General features: G+C 35.0%; 1 protein-coding gene across 1 annotated transcript; it reads left to right on the plus strand.

Moving 5' to 3' along the window:
* The first annotated feature begins 1,755 nt into the window (after positions 1 to 1,755).
* LOC136819321 (serine/threonine-protein kinase PLK4-like) lies at positions 1,756 to 15,826 on the plus strand. The gene is made up of 18 exons (XM_067075568.1): positions 1,756 to 1,866; positions 2,019 to 2,114; positions 2,691 to 2,786; positions 3,070 to 3,184; positions 3,436 to 3,548; positions 3,824 to 3,912; positions 4,231 to 4,327; positions 4,670 to 4,728; positions 4,931 to 4,979; positions 5,105 to 5,132; positions 5,649 to 5,695; positions 6,016 to 6,203; positions 7,685 to 8,513; positions 11,622 to 11,700; positions 12,109 to 12,427; positions 13,674 to 13,950; positions 14,471 to 14,577; positions 15,067 to 15,826. The coding sequence occupies exons 1-18, from the start codon at positions 1,825 to 1,827 to the stop codon at positions 15,152 to 15,154; spliced, it is 2,718 nt and encodes a 905-aa protein (XP_066931669.1). The 5' UTR covers positions 1,756 to 1,824; the 3' UTR covers positions 15,155 to 15,826.
* The last annotated feature ends 553 nt before the right edge of the window (positions 15,827 to 16,379 follow it).

Consider the following 16,379-nt stretch of genomic DNA (forward strand, 5'->3'; position numbering starts at 1 on the left):
CTGGGAAGGGTGTTGAATAATCGAGGGCCTTCTTGGGAAAGACTTCCTCTCCAGATATTTTTGTGTTTAATATTCCAGTTTTCAGAGCATGTCATGACTGCCCCCCCCCCCAAGGAAAAATTATACCATTGAAATCCTGCCCTTAAACTTTGTTTACCCACCCAGAAAGGCTGCTAAAAACCAGAAAAAGTAACAAATTTGGGCAATTTTCAGTGATTTTGCCCCTGAGACCAGAAAATTATCAAAAATTTGCCCCTGTCCTTGAAACTGATACACACTCTGCCCCCCGAGATCTCGATGATTTCTGCCATACTCTGCAAACTGGTTAATATTGACAGCTTTTAGATTGCAAATTCTCCCCAATCTCTGATTTATATGGCAGGAAATGCTTCCTTTACTTTTTTTTGTCATAATCAAAATTCAGGACGTTGCCTTTTAAAAATGATGTTCCAGGTATAAATTATTTGGTACTGCTCTCTTCGTCTTTCAAGGCTATACAGTTTTACTGATTTGAGTTTTTCCCAATAATTAAGATGTCTGAGGGAAGGAATTCCATGTAAAATTGATTTCTGAACTTCTTCCAGTTGCTGGATAAGACCACGCTTCCAGGGAGACCAGAGTTGAGAACAGTATTCCAAATGAGGGATGGCTAGTGCTTTCCATAAAGTTAACATGGTTTCAATTTTCCTTGATTTGAATGTGCGGTATATCCATGCACTTTATTTTTTACTTATTTAACTGGTTCTTGGATATGTTTCTCATAAGTCAACTGAGTGTCTAGGGTGACTCCAAGGTCTTTAACTTCAACGTCTTTATTTTCGATCAACGTTGCTGTGTCAGAAAAATAGCAAGAACTTTGCTTCAGAGCGTCGTTTTTCCCGTAGGTGAGGTGCTCAAATTTAAGACCATTCAGCTGCATGTTGTTGTCTTCTGTCCACTTATAGACAGTATCTAGATCATTTTGTAGATGATCCGGGTACCCCGGTGGAGGTCCTATAAATAATTAACCTGCGTCCGTCCGTTCGTCCGTCTGCTACCAGCTTTTCTCAAGATTGCCTCATTAGTTTTTTCTGATTTTTGGCACAAAGATGCAAAATGGCAATGCCCAAAATGTGGCGGAGCCAGATTTTTAAGGAAAATTTTTTGGGCAAATTTGGGCCAAAAACTGCTTAAAAATAGGGTTTTTTGGGCCTGAACTAATTACACTACAGCAGTTACCAAGAGACAAGATGATTTCTCATGTTTTTATTGGCTGGGGGAAAGTAATGTATGTGGAGTAATTAGTTATTCAAAAGACTGGCGTTCGCCAAAACAACTATTGGAAAAAGCTGGTTTTTGACTGTTTCTGATCCTAACATCAAAAGTGCTATTTTTTGGTAAAAGCTATGCAATATCAGGCCGACCCTAAAAATATTTTTGTTTTTGCAAAAAAGCTATTGTACTTTAAGTTTAAGTAAATTAAATTTCATGTGGATTAATTTCTGAAACTTAAAGGCATTTAGTTCACATAAAAAATTCTAATTTCAAGGAGAATGAGAGAAATTAGGTGAAAAACTGGAAAAATATGCTAATTCGCTAACTTTAATCTATTAGAAATATTTAAGATTCCTAACTCCACGTTAGGAAAAAAAAGTCCACGCAAAAATTTATTTGATTGAGATCAATTTCAATTCTTTGTCAGTTTTTTTGTCATAATTGTAATTTGAAAATTTACTTTGACCTAATTTGAAACATTTTTGGTGCATTTTCTATTAGATAAAGAAATAATTAGCAGATAACTTATTGAAAGAGAGCATACAGAGATGTGATGATAAAAGTTTGACAATGACACCTATTCCAAGCTATGATGATGGGGACTCAATCCAGGTAAAATATTTTTATTTCATATTTGTTACAAAATATTTGAGAAAAGACTTTTTTTATTAGAGGTTGAAGAATGTCCTGTTTTAAAAGTTAAAAAAATCATGCAATCATTTTCTCCTTATCTAAAATTATATACGTTAATGACTTTATTTTAGAACTATGAAGTTATGGAAATCCTTGGTCAGGGAGCCTTTGCTTCAGCCTACAGGGCTTTCAATCGTAAAACTGGACAGGAGGTAGCAATAAAAAAGGTATTTTTGCTATTTTAATCACTTTCTTTTAAAAAGTTGTTATGATTGACTAGAATCTTTCCAGATCTATTTTTCAAATATAATTTTGATGTTTTATCACTCGTTTTATCATCATCAATTTTTGTTCCTTGGGTAATACTTGATTTTTGTTGCTTAGGGACAAGTTTTTTGCTAGAATGAGGTTATAATTATTGGGGCAGCCTGGAGAGTTCAAATGGTCAGACTCAGATTAGGAAGGCTGAAATTTGGCACCTTTGTTTCACGGGTGAATACAACTTTCCCATTTTTGCTTCAATTGGGCCTTTGAATGGTTATACTGAAAGTTCTGTGCTATGAGCACATTCCACTAAGTTTATTCTTGAATTTCATCAAATTCTTTCATTGCAGCAATGAAGTGAATACAGTTACTTTTTAGTATCTTCTAACTAGCAACCATATTATTTTCCTAGAAAAACTTTGTTTATTTTTTAAAGATATATTTCGAACTGTCAATTCCACAGCCAGTTAAAAGTAAAAACTACAAAAAAATCGTTCAATATGTTATTAATATCTTTTCTTACTGTTGGATTATTTCAGATTGACAAAACTAAATTGCAAAGAGGTAACATGATAAAAAGAGTCAAGAACGAGGTGGAAATTCATTGCCAGCTCAAGCACCCATCTATCTTGGAGGTAATAAAGTTGAATAAAATACAGGGTTTTGAAGTCTAAAAATCAACGAAAAAAGAAAAGCATTAATAATATTTCTGATGACTGCGTAAGGCCAAAACTGGCCAATATTATGTTATTTTTATTATCATCAAAATTGAAAGTATAAAACGACGACATTCGAGCATAATGGTTCCTATGATGTTAGAGCCTTTGTTTCTTTTAAATATAATGGAACATTTTGTTATTTGATCTAATTTTTCCTTTATTTGAATCTAATTTTTTGTTTGCTTTCTTCAAACTTCAGATGTACAGTTTCTTTGAGGACAGCCATTACGTTTACCTTGTATTAGAGTTGTGTCACAATGGAGAACTGCAACGATATTTGAAGAGCTCTTCTAATGGTTTACCAGAAAAAGATGGTATTATTTCAGTTTGTGATATCTTTTCATTATCAACTTTTATCTCTCAATCCCCAATACCTCCTTCTTTCCTTTAAATTTCTTTTAAATAAATGGAATGACGTATATTGAACTCTATTACTTTGCAAGCCTATCAATTTCAAATGTATAAAACATGTGTAATGAAGATTGTTTTTTTTTACCAAGAAGTAAAAACTTTTTAATTGGATATATGCCAATTCTTAACATTTTGTATTGTTATTTTTCTCCAGCTCGCAAGATCATTCTTCAAGTTGTGATTGGTTTGCTTTACTTACATTCACACGGGATCCTACATCGTGACTTGTCTCTTGGTAATCTCTTGTTGACCAAAAGCATGGATGTGGTAAGAAAGAGCTAAACAAAAAATGGAAACGTTTTATCTACCTGCAGCCGCTGCAGCAGGGACAAAAGAGGCTTTTCTGATGAAATTAAAATTAGGTTTAGCTGGGTTTAGGCTTTTGTTGAAAGGGAAACTAAACTGATGTAACTTTTGTTTGCAATATAGATTAAAAATCTTATCTCATTTTGTTGCTCTTCCAAAAATCTTAACTGAATTACCCAATGTCTGGCATCTGTTCTGTTCTGTATTATAGTAAGATATTTTTTTTCTGTTTATAGAAAATAGCGGATTTTGGTTTAGCAGCTAAATTGAATATGCCGTCTGAAAAACATTACACAATGTGTGGTACACCGAACTACATATCACCGTAAGTTTGATTCTGGCTTCATGTTTGGTATACTGTATTTATCACTCAAAACATATGCTCATATAATATTGATTTGATCACTCATTAAAACACCTTCAATCTGTTTCAATGCAAAATCAGTCTTGTCCATTAAATTCCAACGCTGTTTTTGTTAGAACCAATTTGGACTGGTACAGGAAATCTTATTTGCTCATATCTGGAAAGGATAGCAAAGAACATAACAGAAAGTTATATTTTCTCACAGATATTCCCCAAAACCCAAAAAGGTATCTTTAGTTTATTTGTATTGAATTTAAATTGTTTATCGCTATTTTTTAGTGAGATTGCAACACGTAGCCCACATGGTTTGGAATCAGATGTTTGGAGCCTTGGGTGCTTGCTTTACACCTTACTAGTCGGAACACCACCCTTTGATGTAAGTTCAACTTTTTTTTCTTTTTTTTTTTTGCGAAACTGTACTGTACTTTCTCTCAATAACTTTTAAAGGGATAATGAGAAGGTTTGAGATATTCGACATGTCCTTCTATTGTTTGTGCAAGAACCCTTTCTTAGAAATTTCTCGACTTTGGAAAATAGTAAGACAAAAATTCTTTTAGGTTTCAAAAGGTTTTCACAGGCTAAATATCTCAAACCATCTGATTATCCCTTTATTAAAGATTGGGTGTATTTTACTCCTGTTTAGAGGCAATTCAGAGATCTGTTTTAACCGTTATTGGTGATTGCACTGATATAATAATTTTCAATTCCATTCTTTTAGACTGAAGCAGTGAAAACTACATTGAATAAAGTGGTGTTGGCTGATTACGTCATCCCAGAGTAAGTCCCAAATTCTTTACTGAGGTTGCACCATACCATATGTACTCTTCTATGAATTGAAACTTCATTTTTACAACTTATTGTACAGTTTAGTCTATTACCCAACGTTTTCTTCTTTTGATTATTTCACCCCAAACAGCACGTCCATTTGTTAGCTATAGTCTATGTTGTCTTAAATGAGATTTGTATATAATTATTTTAGGCATGTTTCGCATGAAGCAAGAGACTTAATTCAACAGCTACTTAAAAAGGTGAATTGAGAGTTACTTTCGTTTCTCAAACAGTGTATTGATAAAGATCAAGATATATTAATTTCTCACTTAAACTGATTCCCATGCTCCTTCTAATAAAACATACTACTCTCTCTATATTTTAGAACCCCAATGATCGAATAACACTTGCAGGTATTTATTTTGACCATTTGCCACTTTAATATTTTCTTTCAAATCAACTTTTAAAGGGAAGGGAAACAAATTTAATCATTTTGACTCGGCTATAATAATGAAAGAAAGAACACTACCCTATGGGATTTACTCTGTACCAGAGTGTATCTCACGTTTATCGCCTCGTAGTACACTCTGTGCGCATTGTATGCTTGATAAAGAAATTCCCGTGCGGAGACTTCTGCGGTGAAGTATGATTTATAATAGCAACACTTCTCTCATCGTCTCCCCTCTCTCACCAACACTCTATCGCAGTGGTCGGTTTGAAAAATATCCCAAATGAGAAAAGACAATGACAACAGAAGACCCTCTACGGCAATGAACTTTGAAACAAGCCGTAGATACTGGATTTGTGTACAGACAATATGGGATTATAGTTATATATAGCTTCTGCAGTTTTTCGGACACTTTTGGATGGAAAGGAATGTCAGTCTGCTATTTTAGGAGTACTACTGCCTATGGAATCTTCTTCTTTAGGCATTCTCGACCATCCATTTATGAAGTCAACCAAGACTAAAGGAAATGTATGACATAAATAAATTTTACGTATTTCTTTTTGATTTACTCTATTGTATTGACAGGATATTCATTAATTTGGAATCATCGTTGTAAACCAATTCACAATTTCTATTATTTTAAGGATTTTAAAACGTCTGGTTTTGAAGTTGACTTATTCTAGAGCCTTTTCGAGTCTTTCCTTATTAGTAATGACTAGCGGGTGGGTTTTCAAAATGTTATGCCTTATAAATGCTTATAATAATTATCTTTTAATTTCAAAATATCCAAAATGTTTTTAACGCTGTTCTGTGCAACTCAAAGAACTAATTCATTTTTACCTCTGTAGTATGGCGTTGGATCTTTGGATTCGGGAGTTAGCACCCTTCACACCACAACTACCGCCAACTCGTTGAATATCTTCTCAAGTCTCTCAACTGCTTCATCGTCAGGCAATCAAATGAACTATAGTGAATCACGTGGTCAAAATCATTTGACAAAACACCCTCCTTCGCCACCTGTTCGTTTAAGATCGAGGTAATCAATTTTTTTGGCATAACGAAACATTTTTACATATTATCATAATGTAGGGAGTATAGAAATCAATGTCTTAGAAACTGGTCCGTTGAATTCTTTTAAAACCTTGAAATGTATTCCGGAAGAATTTTCCTTTCTTGCTAAGACTTGCAAGGAAGCATTCGACTGGGATAGAGTCTTGAAAGCAAACAGTTCGATTGGCATTTGGGATTCAGCTCCAAGAAACCTTTCCACCAATGATCATGGTCTTCATCAAAACGATGGTCAGTATATGACGACGTCTTTCTTGAGATTAATGATCTCTTACCTCAGAGAGAACTCCTTGTATATTGAGCTGGCATCAAACTTTTACGCTAGATGTTTGTGACTTCTATTTTTATTTTCTCAGTCTAATGATGACTCTCACCATAGTATAAGAAAGCCGCGGCTGGAATGATAACATCTGAATTTCTGCTGTTCTATCTCATAGAATGCAACCCCCTGGCTCTAAGGGGGGGGGGCTAGAACCTAAAGTTCTGGCTGGGGGCTCTTTTTCCCTAAGATCAGGGGGGGCTACTTACTCAGGGTGGGTATTTCTTGTATTTTGGTAGGGGGGCTGTCTATTTCGAATTTTGGTGGGAGCTAAATCTCAGGGGGGCTGAACCTTCAGGGGGGGGCTTCAACCCCTCCACTCTATGTTATCTCTGTCGTATTTGATGACTATTTCTTGATCAAGAAATCTAATGTAGCATCTTAAATGGTAAATTTTATTGGTTTGTCGTTAATACTTACCTTGCATTGCGTTTTAGGCATTAATGATATGCCCTTGATAATACACTTGCATTATAAAATCATTGTGCAGGAAAGATCAACAATAAGAAATTTAAACAAGCTCAAAATGGCTGGGCTGAAAGAACTTGAAAATTAACAAGGTGCCTCGAAATGCCTTCACAATATTTCAGTGAAATCTTTTTAGAAATCAATGAAATAGTGCATCAAGATAATTCTGTGAAAATTTCAAGCCAGCACCTTCAAAATTTATCATTCAAACTGACAGGAAAGTTGTTTTCTTGAATATAGTATATATATAATTTTAATTTTGGCGAAAAACTATCGTTTTCACAAAATACCCCTGAAATATGTCCAAGATCAGTTCAAGTGTTCTATTGGGTACATATTCGAAGAATATATCTAGCAATAAAAAAACTTTTTGTGAAGGAAAATAAGAGAACAATTTCAAAAACTATCTACTAATAATAAACTGACAATCTTGATGTTCTTATAAAGCTCGGAGACAGAGATAGAACAGCAATTAACTGAAAAGACAATGCGGTAAATATTCCAGCCGCGGCTTTCTTATACTATGCTCTCACTACGAGGGTCGAAAATATTTTACAAATCGTTTAAAGAACGACCATGCAATCGTATCAGATCATTTATATTCCGATTTTCTATTTCTAAAGATATCCAGTTCTAATCTTTTACTCTATATTGTTTTTTAGCAACCGGCAAAATTATTCTCCACAAAAATCTATTCACCAACGATCACATGAGTTTAGGAAATCACTCGACTTTCAACACGACGAAAACAGGCTTGTTGATCGTTCTTCAACCAATTCCATTCTTAGCTCTCTACGAAATGAAAAACCATTGTTTAGTCAGCCGTCAGATTCTGGTCTTGATTATCAAGGACAACAGCGCGGCTTAGATCTGATTGGCTCTTCATATCAGACTAGTTCTAATGTGATTGGCTCTCGTCAACCAGACTCGAATATCATTGGCTCCCAACAGACAAACTCGAGTCTGATTGGTTCACGAGTGTTACGCGAAGTGAACGGTAACCGAGAATTCGGGACAGTGCTCCCGAACCAGTTTCAAAGAAGCCATTCAACTAGTGGGAAAGAGAACAGTAATCCGTCAAAGTCTTACGAAAACAAAGAAAATGACAGACATCGGTCAGCCGGCTCGACTTCCTCGAAGCCTGATTGCAAAATCAACCCACTCAATTCGGAACGGTTACGCCCTATTCGGCAGCGAACAAGAAATGCTGTTGTCAGTATTTTAGAAAACGAAAGCGTCGTATTAGAATTCCTTCAAAAGAAAAATGGTGAAGATTTAGTAGTCGAGGTCTTAATCATATCAAACGATGGTATCAAAGTGACTCAATTTCATCCAAACGGACGCCAAGGCGTGCGTTTATCAGACGCCCCACCACCCATAGATTCGAGTTCTGCAGTCAGTTACGCGTTTAGTGCTCTGCCAACTAAACTGTGGAAGAAGTACCAGTATGCAGAGAAGTTTGTTCGTCTGGTCAAGATGAAAACACCCAAGGTGAGTGAGTGGAAAGTATTTTCTATTTCTATTTACTCTATTGTGTTATCGGTTTGAAATAAAATAAACTAGCCGAGGCTGGAAAGTCAGCCAATATAGCTAGATTATTAGTTGGATAGCTTGTAAAGATACGTTAAGTAGCTGCGATGGAAGGAAGGACTAGATACATAAAGAATCAAGCGAAATTGGAAAATTTTATGAGCTAAAAAACCACATTTTGCTTAAAAATGTTTGTCCAGGTTACTCTAAACTCCTAGTAGTTAGATTGAGTAGAAAAAATGAACATTCCGTATGTTAATCATTTAATTAAATAACTTTTAACATTTTTGAAGATAAAGTAAAAATCTAGGGACAAATCACAAAATTTTAGATATGTCCTGTTATAAACCTGTACAAAGATTTTATCAAAAAATTCAAATGACACGTCAAATCATTTACATTTATAAATACAATTAGTTTTCTTTTTAAATAATACTGTAGTTCATTATATTTTCCAGTAGCATTTTTAAAATAACCAAGCAAAACAAAACAATGCAATACGAAATGGTAAATGGTGTTACTCGCCCTGAAATGCATTTTAAAGGTATAATTGTGGCCCTAAAATCATAATTTGTATACAAATACAAATTTTATTTTTTTATTTTTGATAAAATAAGTAACAAAGTAAAAATCAGACAGAAAATGTTGAAAAAAAAATTGACATGATAAACTTTAAAATGTCTCCCATGTAGTAATGCACTTGTGGATCTGTATTGTCCTTTAACAGCATCAAAGTAATTTATTTGACTAATGATTTGTGATGAAATTATGGTAAAATAGTGTATCAAATGGGCGGGTCCACCCATTCTCCAACATGGATATTTGTTACCTATTATGAACAGGTGTTTCCAACCAAGAAAGCCCAAACATGCGCCAAGGTCACAAAACACAATCTGCGTCCAGATGTGTGAACAATGAAAAAATAATATGCTGTCGTCATTTCATCCAGTGTTCTGGCGGCAATCAAATATATGTTTCGTTCGCGTGAAAAATCTTCTTAAAATTGAGTCAGTCAGTCGGTAGTAAATCTAGTCGGTTTTTTTGGAAAATGGTTTCAAAGTATACCAGTTAATATTTATTCGCTCGCTCGATGAAAAATTCCGACAATTTTCTGACTCCTCCGGCATTTTTGTCTGCCAAGTTGGTTGGATTGGTTGGCCGACACAAACAGCCGACGCGAACAGAACATATTTTTGATTGTCGCCCTCTGCTGCTGTTGTTGTAGCCAAACACGTCCAAGTCCAAAAACATGATTGCATCCTGTCTTTATCAAATTTAGACAGTAGCTGTACTTTTTTATACTTTATCATATTCCAATAACATTATAGCATGATCAATTCCACCTACAGCTAGAGGCAATTTGATTGTCGCCCTCTGCTGTTGTTGTAGCCAAAAACGTCCAAGTCCAAAAACATGATTGCATCCTGTCTTTATCAAATTTAGACAGTAGCTGTACTTTTTTATACTTCATCATATTCCAATAACATTATAACATGATCAATTCCACCTACAGTTAGAGGCAAACAGGAAAAATATGTTTATTTATTGCAAAAAGCAGAAATTCTTGGAAATTCAACTACAGTAGGTAAAAATAACAAAAACTTCAGCAAATTGCTAAACCTTCAACAAATATAAAAAAGAATCCCCTTGATGAAAATCATGTGTTTGATTTGCCAAGTTTCAAAGTCCTTATAAAAAAGATATGACAGAAATTGAAGCTTGCAACATGCAACACTGAGCCGCTTGAGTCGCCATCTTGTGAAACACCACATCTATGTTTTCTAAAAACAACACACGCTAAAAGTACACTAAAAGTTAACCCGATCGGATATAAACTTTAGAAATCGGGGAAACACCGCTTACGTAATGAACATATCGGGGTAACATGTTTTTTTTGCTTTTGGTCTGATGATGGTGAAAAAGCCTATTTGAATAATCAGCTGTAGGCTGACTAATGGAATTAACAATTTTCACGCGTACATACCGTGGCTTGTTAGTGCATAGTCATTATAAAAAACCCCGGTCTGACAATGTATTGTTTTAGCTTTTTGTTCAATTTTCTTTTGTTACAAACAAAAGACAAGTTGCGATTTGCATACATTTTGATCACGTTACCAAAATCTCCTCTTGGGATTGGTCTATTTTCTAATCACATGATCAAAAAGTTTGCAAAATAAATCGATTTTGGTACGTAAGCTCCATCTTTTAACAATATAAAGAGACAAAAGCCTTCCAGACCAGTGTTTTTACAATGACTATGGTTAGTGTCATGTGTAAACTACTTATACTTATAGGTTCTAAGTCAACTTACAAGTACTAAGTCGACTTAATAGGGCTAAGGTGTAAGTCAACTTAGAAGTACTAAGTCGACATAGAAGTACTAAGTTAAAAGTACAAAGTCGATTTAGAAGTACTGCTAAGTCAACATAGAAGTACTAAGTCGACTTAGAAGTACTTTGAGTCAACTTAGAGAAAAGCGCGGGGAAATCATTAACGCACATCTAGTGAAATGTTAAAAGAGGTCTGGAACCAAAAGAAAATTGAAAACGGCATTTACACTCATTTTTCTACTTTAACTACATATCATGACCTTGACCACAAAACATTCCCATTATTGCCGTACACAACATTATATGCCCATCCTTGCTTTGCACATCAATATGTACCCCTTTTATATACACAACAATGGAAGGCCAGTTTCTTACGGAGCTGACTTATGACTTAGTACTTCTAAATCGACTTAGTACTTCTAAGTTGACTTAGTAGTACTTCTAAATCGACTTAGTACTTTTAACTTAGTACTTCTATGTCGACTTAGTACTTCTAAGTTGACTTACAACTTAGCCCTATCAAGTCGACTTAATACTTGTAAGTCGACTTAAAAGTAGTTTACACATGGCACAAACAAGCCACGGTACATACAACTGTAAAAATCTTATCAGTGTAGCCTTAGCTATATTCAAAGGGTTCAAGTCAAAAGTTCACCCTATCAGGAAAACTAATATTTCTCTATTGACTATTTCAAAAATGTCCTTTGTATATCGTATATGTCTTTCTTATTTGTTACAGGTGACATATTACTCTGATCGTACCAAATTTTCACTGATGGAAAATGATCCCGCTGATTTCGAGGCTGTCTTCTACGATGGTATGTTGGCTAGATTGTCATTACAATAATTATATCTTTATGGATCTGAATCGAAGCTTTTCTTCTTAGAGTGGTCGTTAGACATTCAAATGCAGTTGGCTCTCTCTAATTCGAACTGGAACAGTAAATCTAATTTGCTTGGATTAAAGAGTGATTCAAATTATAGAAAGTACTCCCATGAGGGTTTTCTTCTTCACGGGGACTGAGAAGCAGTTCGAATTATAGAAATATTCGAATAGTAGAAATAGGTTTTGCATATTTTCCTACTAAATCTCACAACGGCAAATTTGCCGTAATTGTATCTGCATATAATCCAAGATGGCGGATAAAAAGGGAAATAGGTCTATAGAATAATTCAAAGTTTCCAAATTGCTCGTTAATTGAAAGTAAACTTTTTCCTCATTTTAGGCTCCAAAATCAGTTTGTCATCAAACACTTACAAACTGATCGATTCCAATGGAACTAATATCAAATTCAACGATGATGAAAGCTCCAAAGTTTTATCGACACCTCAACTCGATTTATTTCAACACGCTAAAGAATGTCACAGTCATTGCAAAGAACTAGAAAACGCAGTTGGAAAGCTAAACACCTTGAATAGTTTAGATGAAGGCCGAACGGCTGCTAGCTACTTCCCTTTGATTATTGGTAGGCGTCCTTCGACTTCTACAGTAACATCGGCGAATGAGAAGCCATCCAAACCTCCAGAGATTAAAGGATACGTCAGGTAAGATACCTCAATTTGCTGGAGCATTCATTTGCATTTTATAAGTCGAGCAGGGGGGGGGCGGTCAACGAGCAGGGAAGGGGCGGTCAAGTCTAAATAGGGGTGCAATCAAAATGTACATTTGTCGGCTGGGGGATGGGGATCGGTCTAAAAGAGAACAAAAACGATTAGGGTAGGGATAGTCAAGTCCGTAAAGTTTACGTTTGCGCTTTTGCAGAGGGGAGCTAACTTAAATCTTGATTTGAGCTTTAAAAATCTTTCTGCCTCTACTGATCACCTTTTCATTTAAGTCATAGTTGACCGATTAATATGATCTATGCGATCTTTTATTCTAAAAGGTTTCTAAATAAACTTAAATTAATAAGTGTAAAATTGAAACTTTCAAAATCGGAGGAGGGGGGCTAAGATAAAGGAGAGGTAGACTAGTAAACTAGTCGGTTATTACTTATAACCTTATAATAAAACTGTCAATCAAATAATGTAAACACTAATTAAATATTCAGCGCGCGTGAGAGAAAAGGAAAATAACCGACTAGAAGCTACTTCCAACGCTTTTTTTCTTCACCTAAAATCGTAAGGAGAGACATACAGATTTCTGTATGTCTGACCCGTGCGGGATTGCAATTGTTTTTCTTTCTGTTTATTGCGTTTTTAGAAATGCTCATTTATTTACATGTTCCCACGTTCAATGTTACTATGAAATATCATTTAGTCAAAAAAGTTGGATGGATTCTCAAAAACCTAAAAAAAGTTGTAAATTTAAACAACGTTTTTTGAGGCAAGTAGCTTCTAGTCGTTGAAATTCAGAAAAGAAACGCAACTTCACCCCTTCGATTCTTTTTATTTGGAGCTTGATTTTTTGTATATGGGTCTGTTTTCAACGACTAGTTTACTAGTCTAAAGGAGAGGCTGAAAAAGTAGGTGAAAGTGGACGAATTTACTTTTAGAATGCTCCCATACAAATTAGCAATCATTATTGAAAAAGCAATGTCTCTGAAGTTTTGAATTTATCGGTGCTACACGTCTTTCTTATAAGAATCAGATCATTTTAGTTCAGCCTTAGCTTCTTCAGTATATTTTTCGTGATTCCTTCGTGACAATAAGTCATGTTCCTTTAGAACGTTTCTTATGAAAAAAGCGTAATATTTCAATTTGATGCTTTAAACTTGATTCGCTTAATCTCAGAAATCTGTCCCTTTTATAAATTGCAATTTTACAACATAAATTGTCCATTTTACTTTCTCAGAGATGTGAAAAACGCGACAGTCAGCTCTCCGTCAGCTCCCGTTTCCGTTTCCGTCATGTCATACGACGGCACGTTACTATCCGACATCAAACAAACGACGCCATTACGCGGAACTAAAATGTCGCAACCCGCTTTACCTAGTCGACCAAAAGGTCCGGTCAGAGCAAGTTCGACGTCGTCTCTAGATCGCATTTCTGAGGAGAAGAAAACCGTCGATGGAGGAGGATCGATATCTGTTAAGGAATGTTTTATGCAAGGTGTGGGATGGGCATCACAGGTAGGTTCATACATAAAGTGCGAAGGCAAGCTTAAGTCTTTTTTCAAATGATTTACAGTGGAGACAAAATTGTAACCCTTCTTTGTCTCCTCTGAAATTCTGTTGAGACTTAAGAAATGTTTGAGGTCTTATGCTCTAGAAAAACTAAGAATTTTATCTTTTGGATCTCAGATTTTTATCGTTCTAGACTATATACTAAAGATACCTCGTCGGATCTCCTATAGCTTTTCTTAATCTTGTTACTTATTGACCTTGCAATTATTTGAATAATTTTTTTGTCTTCTTACTTAATGGGATAAATTTTCGCGGGGATTAAATTTCGCGGATTTCGTGGATTTGGGTGTCGTCCGCGAAATTAAGTCCCTGAGAAATCTTAAAGCAATTTAAAGAAAAATTTATCCTATTTATAAAGTATGTATCATGACAAAGAAATCGTTTTGACTTTGCGAGACAGCCAGCATTTTCATTTCAAATTTTAAGTTTTAAAACTCGTTTTCATTTCATCCTTTTTCATTTGCAGTTGAAATCAGGGGAGATTCAGATTCAGTATAACGATGGAAGCCAAATGAAATTCCATCCGACATTGCTGGTCGTTCACCACACGAATGCAACAGGAGAAACAAATAGGTACTTGTATATTTATTTGTAAAGAATACAATTACCATTTTTGAGCAAGTCGGTGCATGTTTTTCTCACAATGTATGCTGTTTGGAATAATGGGTTCGTACATATCTCTAAAATTTTTAATGGGTAATAAAATGTATGCGGTTTTTGTGAGTCAATGGGTTAAGCTTATTACTCCTTCATTAATTGATTACCCCCTGTAAAGACCAACGAAGTTAGAATATTCGGTGACGGTGATTGTTTTGTTCTCTTTGTTGTTTGAGATGACATCACAAAACAACTGGTTCAAACCAACTTTCAAACTGGAAAACAGTGAAAATGAGTTCAGAATTACTGATACTTGTTGTTTGTCTTTGATACTTGAGGTGTTTGTCTTCTATGTTTACATGTTTCATTTTTCCTTAGATGGAGTTGCTTTGCCAGTTTATTGTTCCGATGTATTGTTGCTCATTGCCTTGTTCTGTTGTATCATTGTTCCTTGTATTTATTCAGGTATTCGAAAACTGACGCGCTACCGTGTCACGTGAAAACGAAACTTGCTCAACTACCAAACGCCATTGAGGAATTGTCCGAGAAGTAATTTCCAATGGAAAGTTTTATTATTATTTAAATGTAATAGTTATCGGAAAGTTGCGAGTACAATATGAAAAATATTTTCGAGTTCCGAGATTTTTCCGTACAATATTTTCCGAGCCTTTAGGCGAGTGATATAACGAGTGAAATATTTCCATATTGTACGAGCAAATGTCTGATAACTGGTTTATCGGTGACCCAAAAATACACTTTTTCTGTTGGAAAAAAGCGCAGGGCACTTTTGTAGCAAAGTGACGTTAGATTGCTGCTACCGCTACAATGCACCAACATCTTTTCGTCAATTTATATTTTTACATGCAAAATATAAGATATATTGTACTCTTTTTAACCAATCAGATTGCAGATATTTTTTTGGATCGCCGATAAAATGTTTTAATCCTTTTTAAAAGTGTTTCAAATTCATTATTTCTACTATCATATATGACGCAAGCACAAGGAAATGCTTTTAAACACATGCGTACCCTCTTTTCCAGAATTTTTTATTTATTTCAGGCTGAACTAACAAAATGGGTATTCCTGGTTCATCTAAATCCGGATACCTGTAGCCAGCCAGCCTTTCGGTTGGTTTAATTCTGATTTAAAGCTTTTAAATGTCCAAACTTGCATTTAATCCGATTCTATTGTGTGCACGTTTTATTTTTTATAAGAACATTCAAAATTTTTCAAGCCTTTGAAAGTTTTAACTTGTTCTTAACATTTTGGCAATCGAAGCCTTATGTCATCAACTCCAATTATAGAAAGCTTCCTCGTACACAGTCCCAAGTCGTACTATTCGCTATTCCAACCCTTAATTTTATTATGTTAATTTGTACGTACTATTGTTTATTGAATTGTTAATGTATATAATAATTTTAGTTGACCGTTTTAGATATCATTTTCTCATAATAATAACCAAATACTCTACACAGTGATAATCAAGACAAATAAATGTTTAGTTTTAATCATCCTTCAGTTTTTTAAAGCTTATTCAGATAAATGGTCAACACAGCATTCTTTTTCAGCCTATTTGTAAACTCCATGGCCCACAAAATCAACCACGGCCACAACTTTTTTGGACCTACCACGGAGGTCCTTTAAATTAAGCCATGGCCGTTCGTTGATTCGTTCGTTTGTCTGTTACTAGCTTTTCTCGAGATTGTCTCTAGCGGATTTAAGACAATAGAGCAAGTACGTTCATTCGTTTCCATGCGAAGGAGAGCAACGCTCGTTAA

The sequence above is a fragment of the Clytia hemisphaerica genome, unplaced genomic scaffold (assembly GCF_902728285.1).
Source record: "Clytia hemisphaerica strain Z4C2 unplaced genomic scaffold, Clytia hemisphaerica genome assembly, whole genome shotgun sequence".
Classification (NCBI taxonomy): Eukaryota; Metazoa; Cnidaria; class Hydrozoa; order Leptothecata; family Clytiidae; genus Clytia; species Clytia hemisphaerica.

What these genes read in the sequence shown, in the direction of transcription:
- LOC136819321 (XM_067075568.1), top strand. Translation starts at nt 1,825, where the DNA reads ATGACACCTATTCCAAGCTATGATGATGGGGACTCAATCCAG. An exon ending in ACACCGAACTACATATCACC is followed by an intron (nt 3,913 to 4,230) that starts GTAAGTTTGATT and finishes GCTATTTTTTAG; the next exon opens with TGAGATTGCAACACGTAGCC. An exon ending in TCAAGATGAAAACACCCAAG is followed by an intron (nt 8,514 to 11,621) that starts GTGAGTGAGTGG and finishes TATTTGTTACAG; the next exon opens with GTGACATATTACTCTGATCG.